The sequence below is a fragment of the Acipenser ruthenus genome, chromosome 6, assembly GCF_902713425.1.
Source record: "Acipenser ruthenus chromosome 6, fAciRut3.2 maternal haplotype, whole genome shotgun sequence".
Taxonomy (NCBI): domain Eukaryota; kingdom Metazoa; phylum Chordata; class Actinopteri; order Acipenseriformes; family Acipenseridae; genus Acipenser; species Acipenser ruthenus.
This window is the reverse complement of record NC_081194.1, coordinates 12943378-12959201: the sequence shown is the minus strand read 5'-3', so window position 1 is coordinate 12959201 and position 15824 is coordinate 12943378. Positions and strand designations below refer to the sequence as shown.

General features: G+C 36.0%; 1 protein-coding gene across 1 annotated transcript; it reads left to right on the top strand.

Moving 5' to 3' along the window:
* The first annotated feature begins 487 nt into the window (after positions 1-487).
* Positions 488-11594, top strand: gfral (GDNF family receptor alpha like). The gene is made up of 8 exons (XM_034017525.2): positions 488-597; positions 2116-2253; positions 4110-4166; positions 4989-5319; positions 5970-6229; positions 9234-9329; positions 9934-10015; positions 11257-11594. Exons 1-8 carry the CDS (start codon positions 576-578, stop codon positions 11327-11329), a joined length of 1059 nt encoding a protein of 352 aa, XP_033873416.2. The 5' UTR covers positions 488-575; the 3' UTR covers positions 11330-11594.
* The last annotated feature ends 4230 nt before the right edge of the window (positions 11595-15824 follow it).

Below are 15824 nucleotides of genomic sequence, written 5' to 3'. Positions count from 1 at the left end.
CTACTGTTTGACAGGACAAAAAGTTACAGCTACTTAAATCATTTACATACAAAATAAATGTATTACATTCATCATAAACGTCAGAACATAAAATAACTGCTTTAGAAGGACCAGGACCATTTATCTCGGGCCAGCGAGGCTTAAAAATTGCAGGCTTAGTTTACCTAACAAAAATGAGACAGTTAAACAAGAAACATTTCACTAAATTTACATCTTAACGCCAAGATTATCATTTCTTTATTATACAATAAAATCGGCTGCGCGAATATCTAAAAATAAGAACGATATTTGTAAAGAATATTTGTAATGTGTACAAACCACAACCCCGGACAAAAAAGCAACACTAGTAACTTAATTCTGACTGAAAAAGACTGAAGACAATCCTTACTGTATTGAGGCATTACAACTCACTATGCCGGATACAGCAATAGCTTGGAGTTTTGCTGAAGGTGACGTTTTTGTCAAGCTCCCCCTCCCTTGTCCTCGTGCCTGTTGGGTGCTGTCCTCTTGCAAAGGTGCGGATTAACAGTGGTCGGCAGGTTTAATTTCACAGGAGGTCATCATCTACATCAGCGATGAAATCTAGTCTGTTCTTTGGTGAGTTTGTTTATTTATTTATGTATTTATTTTATTTTATGTATGCATGCATTTATACTTTGATTTGAAAAATAATTTGCATGAAATTATTTTATTGTCTTCTATCCTTACGTTTGTGTACGCTGTCTGCTATAGATGCATATTCAAACAATGATTTCAATGCTCAGTTTTTGTGATCTATAAAAGTATTAAAACATTTTTATTTCGTATATCTTTCTGCATTGATTTGTATTTCCTATAAAGCCAAAGTATATATATATATATATATATATATATATATATATATATATATATATATATATATATATATATATAGCCATATACAGCAAACCATCATGTTTTTTCCTCTCTCAAACAATTAAAATAAACACCAAAATGTTTAAACTGTGTTGCATTTGATTACTTAAAATTTTTAAGTAATACAGTTTTACTTCAATTATTTTTTATAATAATTAAAACATAAATATAAAGTGTAGTTTATATGTTTTCTGTTTTAAAGTTGTCGTTTGCAATAGCTCTTTTTCACATCACTAAGTTTATTGATTTTGTTGAACTGTATTTAGTCAGTGCCCTGTAAAGTAATCAGTCAAAGTTGTTCAAACGCATCCACCGATCAAAGGTAAAAGAAAGGGGAGTATTTGTAAACTACAGATTGGTACATTGGACAGCGATGAGATGCGCCCTTTAATGGGGAAATAGAACTGCAGTAGTATATTTAAACAAACAGATAGATGTTTGCTTAAGGTATGAGGTAAATAGCACACAGAATAGACATATTACCAAGGTATCATTGTGTACAGACTTAGCTTTTTAACTTCAATCTTTTTTTACGTGAAGAATGCTAAACTGGTTTCAGTTTGACACAGTTTGTAATAGGCTGGACATTGTACCTAAAATTGAACAAATCACAACGTTTGTATGTACAGTTATGGCGAAAAGTTTTGAATCACCTAGAATTTTAGAACTGAGACATAAAAAAACAAAACAAAACAAAAAAAAAACAACTATATGAGCATAATTTTGATCGCTTATTTAGCATCATATCATCAAATAAATTACGAAATGATATAGTAAAAGTCTAGTGGAAGCCATAATAGTAGTACAGTATTTCATGTTAGATATAAAAATGTCACATTTGTTGTCAGTTTTTCATTTAATATATGGAAAACCAGAAAGCAGTCTGTAATTCAATATGTTAACACAACATTATCCAACAGGTTTCATTCGACTGTATGAAGCAAAATTAGTTAATTATATAGGGTGATGCAAAACGTTTGGCCATAGCTGTACATTTAAGTATAGGTGTCACTTTCATGTTCTTTTTTTAAAAGACCTACATAATGTTTAAACTTACCTAATGTTTGTAAAATTGAAGACTACCATCTGATATGTAATCACTTAATTAGATAAGCATTGTGATTGCGATTATTTATCGCTAATGCTGTTACCGAGAAAGGAAAAAAAAAATCTGTTCCGATTACTTAATTCAGAACCAATATATATAATTATACTTTTCAGCTATTTTGCTAAGCTGCCGTCTCGCTGAAATGTCAAGCCAGGCCACTGAGTGTGAAATGGGTAAGGAAAACTGTAATGCAGATTCAAGTGGCTGCACAGGAGCATCGGATTTACTTAAGGATTTCTGCAATATGACAGGTAAAATGCCTTTTAAGAATAAGAGAATAAGTTGTAATATGTTGCTGACATATTTGCTGTTTGATTTAATGATCCTAATAGATTCAATCATTCAAAAAAAGCAATACATGAAATTAATTCAATTATGAGACATTCCAGTAAAGAACACAGCTGCAGGATGACTTGGTTACTAAAGTGGGAAAATCAATTACATTGTGGTGGATCTGTAACAATGTGACAAAATTATTGATTTACATGGAACATTAATGATACAATCTGTAGATATGACAAAATGAAAAATGTGTGAAAGAAAATTCATACTAGTATTACAAACTTATGATAACATTACCACCTTTGTGCTGGTTGCATTTTGCACATGTATTTTCCTTACTTTAACCCATTACAGTTCTATTCAGAAATGGTATTATAACAGGACAAGGTACAACAGGATGCTGTGTGGTCCAGTGGTTAAAGAAACGGGCTTGTAACCAGGAGGTATCCGGTTCAAATCCCACCTCAGCCACTGATTCATTGTGTGATCCTGAGCAAGTCACTTAACCTCCTTGTACTCCGTCTTTCGGGTGAGACGTAGTTGTGACTGCAGCTGATGCATAGTTCACACACCCTAGTCTTCTGTAAGTCGCCTTGGATAAAGGCGTCTGCTAAATAAAGAAACTAATAATAACACAAGTGAGGCGTGCTGTTATACCATCACAACACACTCCCTGTTCTGTGTTATAGCTTACAGAATCAGTAGCTTCACATTTTTTATATATTCTTTACATCCCTTTACTTATTTTCAGGTATTTGCAACTCCGGTGGTTATGAGTTATTATAATGTGGCTCTGTATCAGTGTTACTTGGCTATCAGCTTGCTTTGAGCTTCCCTGGACAATCCTGCCTGACATTGAACAGACTTCTTGAAAGTTAAGTCCCATTGTCGCATGACTTTAATGGAATTAAGAAATATGTTCAATGTCAGGCAGTCTACAGGCAAGCTCAAAGCAAGCTCAGAACCAGGTAAAGTTGAATCAATAGAAAAAAATGAGCATAATTCAACACTGGAGCAACATAACTCAGAAACATTTGCATTCATTATTAAAATGTAAAAGAAATGTAAATAGTAACATGTGAAGCAACGTACCCTTTTCATAAAGAACACTCATAGTTCTTAGGATCACCGCAGGAATGCACTTTAGCTGTCTTCAAAGATACTGTACCAGAAAGTTCATTATTGCTGTTTAATCATAGGAAACTCTTGTGCCAATGTAAGCTGCTCTACATTCATTATATCTTGTCCTTTACGCCTTACGAGTTAAGAAACACAGAAGGTAGGACAGTGTTAAACATTGGCCTTCAGATACATCCATATTTACATCTTATTCTTTGCGAATGAACTGGGACATTCACAAACAAACTTGACACCAAAAGTAAGTATTAAAGCAGGCACTGCTGTTCACTCTGTGAAAACTTTCAGCGCTTATGTAACACAGAGGAAGGCCGAGGTGCTACACAGAGCATGTGGCACGTGTGTATGTCAACATGGAAAGAGCTGAAAAACACCTTCCTGGGAAACTGCACCTGTTCAAATATAGGGAGAAAAGGGTGGAGAGTTTGGAATAATCCTTGTTTAACAACACCTGTCTGCAAAATGCTCAGAAAAAAATGCTTCTTCAAATACAGAAAGCAACGATGAAAGCACAGTACAGGAGTAACTGATTCATGTCTAAAGTTACTAATAATGCATTTCTAAAGTTGTTGCTATTTTATCAATGTGTCGTTTATAGTGTTGATGTTATTCTATGTTCTATGTATTATTATTATTATTATTATTATTATTATTATTATTATTATTATTATTATTATTATTATTATAGCAGAACCAGAAGACGATGTCAAACTTCTATGGGAATCAAGTGCTCTTGCCAAATTTGGTAACCCATTTTTTTTAAATCATTCTTTATGTAAACATAGCTAACAAAACATGTAGGAGTCTATTTCAATGATCTCAACTGTGGCTAAATATTGAAAATATTGAAAAGATATATATATATATATGTGTGTGTACTTTTCATGTTCACAACTTCCTCCTGTACCTCATGATGCTACCCAACACCCTTTTAATTAATCTGCAACCAGCACGGATTAAATACTTAAAATAAAGGACTATAAAATATAATCAGAATACATTATTATTTGTTTTGGACGGGTACTGCCCAGAACCAATTAGTGAAATATTGTTACAATAAAAAACCAGTGAAATAAGGAAAATAGAAAAATCTTTTTTTTTTTTTTTTATTTCATTGCAGCAGTATTAAGGTCCACCATGGTTTAGATCATTAAAATATTGTATGCATGGAACTGAAACTTTGTGAGTTTATGAATAGCTATAATTAATTTAAATACCTCTTAACACTTTCAGGTATGATAACAATTGTTGATGCACTAAATAAAGAACTGTTGAATGCAGCTTTATCTTTATTAATGAGTAAGTGGATAGTCTTTGCAATCATTCTGAGAAGTTTTAGGTTATGGTACTCCAATATGGATTTCTACTGATTTTTAACCCTTGGTTAGCGCTCCTTTAATAAAACACTGTCATTTCTGATTGGTTTGCAAGTGCATTTTACACCCACAATTATGTCATAAAGAAAATACAATAAAACAATCAATACCAACACAAATAAAAAGTCACTAAGTTTTTCAAATTCATTGCTGTTAAACATATTACACATATTATATTGTTTGTCTCCTAGAGCATGGAGGTTCCAGATCATGTTTGGAAATGACGATGTTCTGTATCCAGGATGAAATATGTAACCGGCTGCTGGTGCCTCAAATAAAAGCATGCTCTGAAAATCACAATAAGTGCAATGCTACTCAGTGTCAGAGAGCAGTACAGAAGTTTTATGACAATCTACCACCAAAGGTTGCAGGAATGCTGGTCTTTTGTGATTGCGGTCCTTCAGATGAGCCTTGTCAACAAGTACAGGGCATTCTTCATGCTCGGTTATGCTCAGGAGACAGAGATCTACCCCCAACATGTCTTGAAGTGATAGACAAATGCATGGAAGATACATTCTGCAGGTTTGCACAAAGAAAAGAAAAAAACACTGCAGTATTCATGAAGCACTTTCCAGCATCACTGTTCCCCAAAAATCTAACATTGGGAATGCATTGTCTAACAGAGGCAGATCTTAATGTTACTGTTGAAAAATCCAAATTGTACCAATCTTGATATTGTACTTACCTTTTAAGAATAAAATATAGTAAATAGACTCACACACTGTTAGAGATCCCCTTCTCTTTAAACTAAGGCAGTATTTAGGCCCACCTCTGTTTAGATCAAGTGAATAGACCCTTCTACTTGCATTCAAGAGTGGTCTTGAGAACACAGGTGCAGTACTGCTGTTATCTGGCCTTGACGCATCAAGTCTTAAACAATTCCAGCCAGAGAGATAGATCTAAATGTGGTATAATGTTGTATGAGTTGTGTGTGGACTTAATAACATTAGTTCAGATCAATAGAATATAGACCTTATATTCTATCAATTATACATAGTTTGCTTACAACTTGATTGTTATGCACCATATTACAATTTCTATTCAGACAGAGGGTAGGTTTCCAGTGTTTGAAATACCTCTACACCCATAAAATAGGTGTGACAATATAATTATTTAATATAGGAATGACTAATAACAAATATGCTGTATTTTTGTTTACTTGTAATCCTCAGGGAGAGATATGAACTACTCCAGTCAAAGTGCTGGGGAGATGAAAAAGGATTATGTCAAGATTATGATAATGATAAAGACTGTTTATTAACTCCGGCTGAAGAGAGCACGACATGTATGAGATATCATGAATGTAGAGCGGCTTACATTGGCACAAGGGGAACCTTCCTTCAAGTTCCTTGCATATGCAATGGTTTGCAAAATACAGAACAATCGACGTGCAAACAGTTCCAAAACATGCTTCGCCGCAGGTCCTGCTCCAGTAAGTTGTAGAACGCTTTATTATTATTATTTCCACTGTACATTGTCAAACATGCACTAAGCATCAGGGGTGCTGAACCTTGGTTCCAATGCTCAAGGCTTAGTTATATGTATCTCTTTTGACTGATATGGTTGACCCAGAGGTGACAGTTGAGGTTGATGAGGTTGTATAATACACTGGTGGGATTGCACTTACAGTATAGTTCAGTTCTGATCCAATACAAAAAGAACAAGTGGCCTTGGAGAGTCCAGCTTAAGGCAACCAAGGCTTCAAGGAATGAACTATAAAGATGCTGTGGGAATTTAATGAATTTAGCCTAAAACAAAGAAGAATTAGGGGAATATATTAAAAGTTGACCTAGCCAGTACTTTAAGTGCAGCATACAAACCAGGACGAGAGGACCCAGCTGAGAAGACACTTCATCACACTAAGGCTATAGAATGTGTTACTTAGCATTGTTGTTGATGCTGAATCATAGGGATCCTTTAGACCCTACTTGACAAAGATTTGAGATCAAATAGCTACTGGGGACTGGACATGCATCGATGGTCTGAATGGATCTCCTTTCATTCATATTTTGTATTATTATTATGTTCTTATATTGCTTGAAACAAATATATCTTAAATGTCAGTTTAATGCAATGATTCTGGGGTTTTCCAATACATCTCAATACATCTCATTACACGTATAAGTGTGGCTTAAAGATTACCTGGAATACAAATTCCACTTTCCGCAGATGCAACGGATAATGTGTGGAATGGCTGGATTTTTAGTGATTGCTGGAAAAGTTGAAATTAAATCTGTAAAACCAAACTAACAAGAGAACACCACATGTTTTATTTACAAAGGGGGAAAAATGAACTCATACATCATTGTCTTTCCTTTATAATATGATGTGTTTTCGATTTACCTGCTTTTGAGGAGGGTTTACAACCTTGGTTATCACTGTATAATACTTTACCGAAATGTCACCACAAGCAGATTAAAAACAGTAATAAACACTTAATTCCTATTTATTTTCTATAGAAGTTAAATAAACACCAATTTGTGTAACATTCTACACATATTCATGTTGGTGACGAATGAGGCGATAATTCATGATGAATTATTGATGTTAGGAATGACAGGAGGCTGTGCTTCAACGCTGGGTTGCACCAGCTGTGCGTAAGTTCTTACTTAGCTTAGTTAAAGCGTAAGTGTTTACTAACTTTGATTTTACACATTACTAACTTTTCACGGGTTGCACCAGCTGTGATAGTTATAACGTAAGACTAGTTGTTGCTTAAAATGTACGCATAATTTTAGGGCGGTGTAAGCTGTTCGAAGAATCAAAATACAACATGACACGGCAACTTTTGCCGTGTGAGATTTTCTTTGAAGATGATTTTGTTCATAGTTTTCGTCATTATTTCAATTTCTAAAGGATTCCTATAAAATTTCCTGTACGATTTTTTCACCAGGGTTATATCTATATATATATATATATATATATATATATATATATATATATATATATATATATACATATTTTTTTAAATTTAGTCGTTGCCAATTAGTTTTTATTATTTTCTCCCCAATTTGAAATGCCCTATTATTTTATTATGCTTAGCTCACCGCTACCACCCCTGCGCTGACTCGGGAGGGGCGAAGATGAACACACGCTGTCCTCCGAATTGTGTGCCGTCAGCCGCCCGCTTCTTTACACACTGCGAACTCACCGCGCAGCCACCTCAGAACTACAGCGTCGGAGGACAACGCAGCTCTGGGCAGCTTACAGGCAAGCCCGCAGGCGCCCGGCCAGACTACAGGGGTCGCTGGTACACGGTGAGCCGAGGACACCCTGGCCAACCTAACCCTCCCTCCCCCCGGGCGACGCTCGGCCAATTGAGCGCCGCTACCTGGGAGCTCCCGTCCACGGTCGGCTGTGAAATAGCCTGGACTCAAACTCACCAGGGTTATATTTTAATGTAATTAAATATGCATTTATTATCCGTAATGGCTCACACAGAACATTAATTAACATTAATTAAGTTTAAAAATTATTAATAATTTATAAACTTTCCTAAAACTTGGTTTCACATTTCACTATTTTATACCATATATATATATATATATATATATATATATATATATATATATATATATATATATATATATAAATATAATCACATATCTGCGATTTCCAGTACAAAATATTCTTAAATCAGCTGTCTTGTCAGCTCATCTGTCAGAAGTGACAGGGAGACAACACTAGGAGCTGCAGGAATTTCTTTTTTATTTTTTTAATCGTAACAACTGGACTTTTATAAATAACACGGGGAAGTGTGAAGGTTTACAATATGAAGTACAAACAAAAAAGTTTGCCCTTGCAGTTTTAATCTCTAAAACTAAACATTCTTAACATTCCCATGAAGTTATATGTTTATTTTCGGTCGTTTAAAGGTCCTGTCCATATGTGTTTCATCAGTGGGTTTTGATCTGTATCACTGACCAAGCCCTCTGAAATATCCTCACCTCTAATAGGCTACCAAGCAGCGATGACGTCACCAACATAGTATGAACCGCTCTTACTGATAAACTAACAAAGTATTGTCTTAAGTACGTGTGGTGCAACTGAAATAAGAGAGCGCTTAGTTATAAACTAACTAGTAACAACTAAGGACTTCGTGGAGACTTTATGTTCTAAGTTAGGAATGAACTTACGCATACCTGTTGAAACCCAAGGTGAATTCAGAAGATCCTTTGTAAGTTCATATGTTATTACATTTGTTTAAGGGTCCTTATTATCAACCGGAACAGAGAAATAAAAAGCATGCTTTTGACTGAAGTATGTCTTTAGTCTTAGACATGTTTCACTTATGCTAATCACCATCATATTAATGATGTTATTGGGGCGAGCATGTTTTCTAATAGTACTTACATTTTTACTACATGTGTTATATAACAGCTGTGTAGTTAACATATTAACAGCAATAAATGTGTTTTTTAATTTTTTTATTTTAGCACATGTTTCCACATCTACAAGTGAAAATATTCCATTGCCCAGTGATACTCTCGAGACGGCATTCACAACAACAGGATTGTATTCATTATTTAATGGTAAGCATTACAAGTCTAATGGACTTGTCAAGTTATCAATCGCCCAGGAAAAAACTTGATAATGCACAATTTCAGATTCATCTCATTTTGCTTAATATTACCATCAAGATATTTTTTGGGAAGATTCAAATGATTTTTTGTTTTTTAAATGTGTTCGTTTTTTCCAATACCCCTCACGTTGTAACATATGGCATCTGATTTAGACAAAAAATAGTCCCCTGCATATTTAGCTATGTAGACATGCAGTGAGTAGAATCATCAGAAGAAAAGTATCTATCTATCTATCTTATCAAGTGGCTTTACTTTTGTCTTGTTAGCACATTAAAAAAGCTGTCAATTTTGAACATCCTGTACAGTACTTAAATACAATTTTTTCTCTTATTTTCTGCATCATGTTACACCACGCAGATAAACAAATTGTAGTGTGTAATTAATTGATGATTTTTTTCAGATGTAAGTTTTTTTTTACATTGTGCACTTTCCACATTTCTCTCTTCAGTTGTCAAAATCCTAAAAGTGGCCCTTATTTAGATAAGCAGATTAGGCTGATTTATTTTGTACAGCTGTTTTTCACAATAAATATATTTCAAATGTCCATTTTCAGGTACTTTGATCTGCATTATTGCCTACATCATAGTTATAATAATGGTGGCTGGTGTTATCATGTTGATTTTGCACAAAACAAGGTAGGCTTTTATTATAATATTAATTGACATGCTATTTATTTACTGAAATGTTTTTTAACCAGGGGATTCTGTGTATATATAATAAAGGTTGAGGGGTAATAAATACATTCTTTTTTACAAACTGAGCATTTTGAGAGGACAAATCAGTAAAAAAAAAAAAAAAAAGCAGACATGGCAAATTACCCATGTCACACATTTACTATGTAGTGGGTAATTTGTCTGCAATTTTCCTAGAGTAGAACGTGTACAATGCAATATGCCATTTAGGTAACCTGCTCTGCATCTTCTGGACGCTAGGGGGCGATATCTGACTAGAACCTGTTAAAGGCTACTACTGAAATACAGTGTCACACGCTGAAGCTCGAGAATACCAAAATCGCAAAGCTTACATTGAGTCAAAGGCATTTTTATACTGTACTGTACGATTGCAGGAGCAGCTCGAATATGCCGAGGCCTACAGTATACCAAGACGTTAAGCAATGCTTTCTCTGAAGAGATGGATAAATGCAGCATGCCCAAATGAAGATAATTATGGTGATATTATATAAATGAACCACAGAGGCTGAGTCAGTAGGGTGCTCTGGTGCTAGAGCATGCATGGGACAAAACAGGGGATGAGGAGCATCCGGCAGGAATTTGAACACGTTGAACAACAATGTTAAAATGTGTACGCACACCAACAGTACGCAGAGCAAATAAATACTTCTCATCTAGCGTTTCATTTTGTGTGTGTATTTATGCAACCTACAGTAGCTGTGGCATTTTTACGTTATCACACTGCGACAGTGTCACCACAAGTAAATAGGTGGTTTTGACTACCATTGCAGGCCATGTTTTAAAATTCTGTCTTATTAATTATAATGTGTTTGTTGTTGTTTTTTTTACTTTTTTACTTGTGTCATTTTATACCATTGGCCTTCAGCTGCCCAAGAATGACCTTCAGCTGCCCAAGAATGTCCATGCATCAAAGACAGAGTTCTGTGTTTTGTTTGTGCTTTAGAATTGGTATTTCAAAACAAATCACAGTCCTCGGTTTAAAAGACATACTGATAATTGTAGGAAAATCCATTGGGAGAGTCATACTTATTTGATGTAACTCAGTTATTATTCAGTGGGTTGATAACGATACGATTGGCAGGGATTTTGGATTATTTTACTTGCATTTTACTTTCCTACTACTGCAAACTATATACCGTATAATCGGAAATGATTGATCCTTACTGTCCTTTTCTTCTATTTAGAGTCTGTAGAACATCTGACAGAAGCAAGTATATTCCACCTGTTGACACAAACGATTGTCCTGCAGTATACTGAAGTAATTGTTGATTTGACATATGTTGACTAGTAATTTTGTGTTATGCATTGGGTGTCAATATTTTATTATTCATTAATAACTGTATTTTAAATATTGAAGCATTATTTAAATATCTGTCTCAGGAATGTGAAATACAGTGCCAGCAGGGCTGCTTTTAAATAAACACTGAATGATTACTATGCTTTTGTTTAAACATTTCTAACTACATGCGGTTAATGTACTTGTATTTTGTAATGTATCTGCAATTGTCAATAAAAAATAATATGTGCTGTATAATAAAAATAAAAACATTAAAATCAGTGGCAGGAACTTTTTATCTTGTTCTGTTCATCCCCTTAAACATCCTGATCTATAACACACATTGGCCCATATTCATAAAACTTACCATCTCCTTTATCGTGCCAGTAATAGTGTTTAACATTACAGTATTTCATTGGGTGATGCACAAACGCCATTTACCGTCAGAAAACTTCACTCATCGTGATGTTAGAATAACGTGCCCTTAGACTTTCTCTCATTAACATATTATTCGTCTGATTCATAAATCTGTATTGTGCCATTAATTGACCCTTACCGGCACATGTCTCAGACCAGGCAGAGAATGAGATGCGTCTTAAAAACTGTATCATTTCCTAGCATAATTTCTTCCTTTAGTAACATGTATTTAAGCCAGTAGCAATAATAATAAAAACTGTTGTTTAATTATCCAATAATTATGTAATTTAAGTATTTTGTTATTTGCAAGACATACATTAAATTGCATTGTTAACTCGTCTAAACAGGATAGGCTGCTTACTGGTTGGAAAACATAAATCATGTTTGTAGCCTACTTGCTCTAAGAAAATGCCAGGCTTGCTGTGCTTGTGTGGGCTGTACATCAAGAGGAGGGAGATATCCTGGAACATGATCAGAGTGAGAAGACCCTGCAGATCTGAGCTGTGACTTACTCTGTAATACTCTAATGATGTGATTCGTAGCAGGTATCGATTTAACAGGAGCACAATTATTCACCTTTTTGGAGAACTAACATGCACCAAAGAGTCTGCTAAAAACAAAGCTGTCCCGTAATGCATACTATTATTAACTCAGTGCATGATTAGGATTCTGAGGTTGGTGAGTGTTGCAGGTAAAATAATACTCACTATTTTTCATTCCTACAGTAGGATATTTTCATCCACATACCACTTTGTAGATTTCCATAAACTTAAACAACTGACAAAAATTGATGTGTGTTGTTTTAGGATCCCCCCCCCCCCCCCCCCCCAGTACCTATCCCTTTAAGAACAGAATCGGGGATCAATTAAAGGGGGGCTATAAAAGGGCAAATCCAGAGCAAAGCAAGGGAGAGCGAGGAAGAAGTTGTGTGTTTTTCAGCTCTGTCTTGTGCGTGCCGCCAAAGTCCAGGGGAGGAGAGCGGCCCTCAGGAGACCTGCAGTGAGGACCCTCAAAGCCGGGCTATATGCACCATAAGTTAAGAACTAGTGTCTTGCTGGAAAAGCAGATTTGTGTTCAACTGGGGCTATAGCCAAATTGAGATGTAATCAGTATTTAAACAGCAGAGCTGGCCTCTGTGAAGCACTTGCATTAAGGACAGCAGGTTTTCCTCTCCAGCATTGGCGGCACCACGAGGAGGAGCTGGAGCAGCCTGGTCGGGCTGCATCAGGAACCAGAGCATTTATAGTTGTAATACAGGAGTAGAGAAGCCTGCCAAGGGAAAGGCTGTGAAGGAGAAAAAAGGACTTTCTTGTGGAACTTGCTGCTGTGAAGAAGGGTAAAAGGAGGGCACTCACTTACAGGCGGAAATGAAGCTAAAACACACCATTACAGACTAAGTAGTGTGGCTGCTGAGACAATTGTGGGGTGGCAAGGGGGGAAGCGTCATTGGGGCATTATTATTTGTATTTTAGTATTTTGTATAGGGTTTTAGGAATACCAGCGCGCTGGGAAGGAAGCACAATTGTATTATTTTATTGGTGGTTTTATGGTATGTATTGGGGGAAACATTTTTGGTTGCACTCATGTTGGGTGTTGTTTCTGTGTGGATGTCATCAATGACTCACTTGTGGTATTGCTTTTAAAACTGATACATTAATAAAGATTTGGAACTTGACGCTGTGCGTGGTGTGTGGCATACTGGATCTCCAGGGATCCGACTGGCAGTAGAGTATCCGCTGACCAGACAAACAGAATTGTATCTTACATGTGTATTGTGGTGAACCTCGGTTCCCGCAGGCAGGGGCATCTCACAGGCGGAGGTTGGACGCTTTAAAGCATAGCGCCGATACTGCTGTACAAAAGAGCCGGAGAAGATGTGTTTATTTTTAGATTGGGTCACTTACCAGCCCTGATCCAGAAGCAAGGGGGTCGATGCTCCCTGCGCCCAAGAAGCGAGGGGTCGACGAGGACACTGCTGTTGTACCCTTGAGCAAGGTACTTTACCTAGATTTCTCCAGTAAAAACCCAACTGTATAAATGGATAATTGTATGTAAAAAAAAAAAATAATGTGATAGCTGTATAATATGAAATTATGTATAATGTGATATCTTGTAACAATTGTAAGTCGCCCTGGATAAGGGCGTCTGCTAAGAAATAAATAATACATATAGCCTGTTGTGTCTGTTGTTTGCTTTGAGTTTCCTCTGTATTTTCGAGAAGTCCCCCGATCATATTAAGTTATGGATTTGCGCAGGGTCTGTGCCCCCGGATTCTACTGCACAGTTCTAAGTGCCGCATCTGTTTAGTAGCTGCCACTCCTAGAATTGTAAAGTTACCAATTCCTTAACTTCTTCAACTACCTCGTTCTTGACCGTCCATTGTATTTGTAAAAAATGAAAGCGTGTAACACTGATGACAAAAATACCCAACACGTCCGGTATAGTCACGTGGGATGTGACTTTTAATCCACGCCCACTATAGCGCTGTAGTACCGGCATAGCCTTTCACACAGTTGAGACGCTTTAGAGACAACGTAAAATATGGATACGGTATAGGCAATTCACACAGACCAACATGCTGCAACAGTGCTGGTTCTGAGCCATCATAACTCGTCTGTGTGAAAGAGGTAAAAGAAACAAATTACAATGTGAGTTAATTATGTTCAAATGACACCTCATGGTGCAGTGAGATGCATGGTAGCTTTAATGTTTGACTTGTTTAAAGTGGTGGTGTGTTTCTAAGGGTTATTCAACAGCACTTTGTTGCTTTCAAATCATGATGTTATTGAAAGCCTGATGAAAGTCTGATAAGTGTGCCAAAATGAGTGCTCTGTACCTGTAAAGTCAACAAAGATCGAGGGCCAATGCAATATTTACTGATCCCTTGGATGTGCTTTAGCTGTCAGGACACCTTGCACAAATGTAAAATGATATTTTCTGTCATGCAATCATTATTCATAGTGCAAACACATTTACACATTAATCCCACAGCATTGCATTCTTTATGTTTATAATTATTAAACGTTAAATAATTAAATGAATACATAGATAAAGCCCTATAGAACTATCAATGAAAATCAACAGAATGTGTCTCTCCTAAAAAAAAAAAAAATCTTCTAATATTTATTTATTTCTGGTTTAAAAACTAAAAATAAGTACCCCTTAAAATACATCCTCAATATTGAACTGATAATTAAAAATAAATAAATAAATAAATAAATAAATAAATCGGACATACTGTACATCAGACAACAAAGTAAAACACATATCAATAAAACAACGTCATTCATGTATTTAAATACATTTAAATCCAAAAAAATAAATACAGATAATTGATAGGGCATGCTAAATTAACCTCCCGAGATTTAAGATTACACAGAGCTCAGTGATGTTAAATGTGGTATCTTGTAACATTTTTATTTCCATTGCTAAAAGTAGCACATGAAAAATATATGGTAACAGAACACTGCATATAAAACGAAACCAGGGGCAACAAGAGTTGCTGTTGCATACAGAATTGACTGGTAAATTGCTAGAATAACTATCTTATTGAGTGCTGCATCTTTCCTTCAATTGTTTAGAAGGCCCCACTGCTAATCCACACTCACAGTGATGGCTTTTTGATATGCTGTGACATTGTGACAGGGTGCCCCGCCCCTGTGCAAATTTTATGTTTATATGTATGTATGTAGTGGTGCACGGAGTGTGGGTTATGTGGCACAGGTGATTTCAAATGCATATTTGTATTTAGACACACGGATTGCACAATCACGTCATGTGCAGATTAAAGTGGGTATTTGTATGGGGGTACGGGGAGTGCACAATTAGTTCACATGCAGACTGCCTGCTCAAATTGAATGATCTAACAAGCAACCGAGCCAGGCACAGCTGCATAAAAGAGGCACACATCTTTCACTGAGGGTTGGTGTGTTCAGAGGCGGAATGAGAGTCGGGAGGTAAAGCAAAGGAAAGCTTAGAAATAACAATTGCTACGCGTGCTGGTTTAGACTAGCACGATACTTGTTTGGTTCTGTGTTCAGTTTTGTCCGTTTGTTTTGA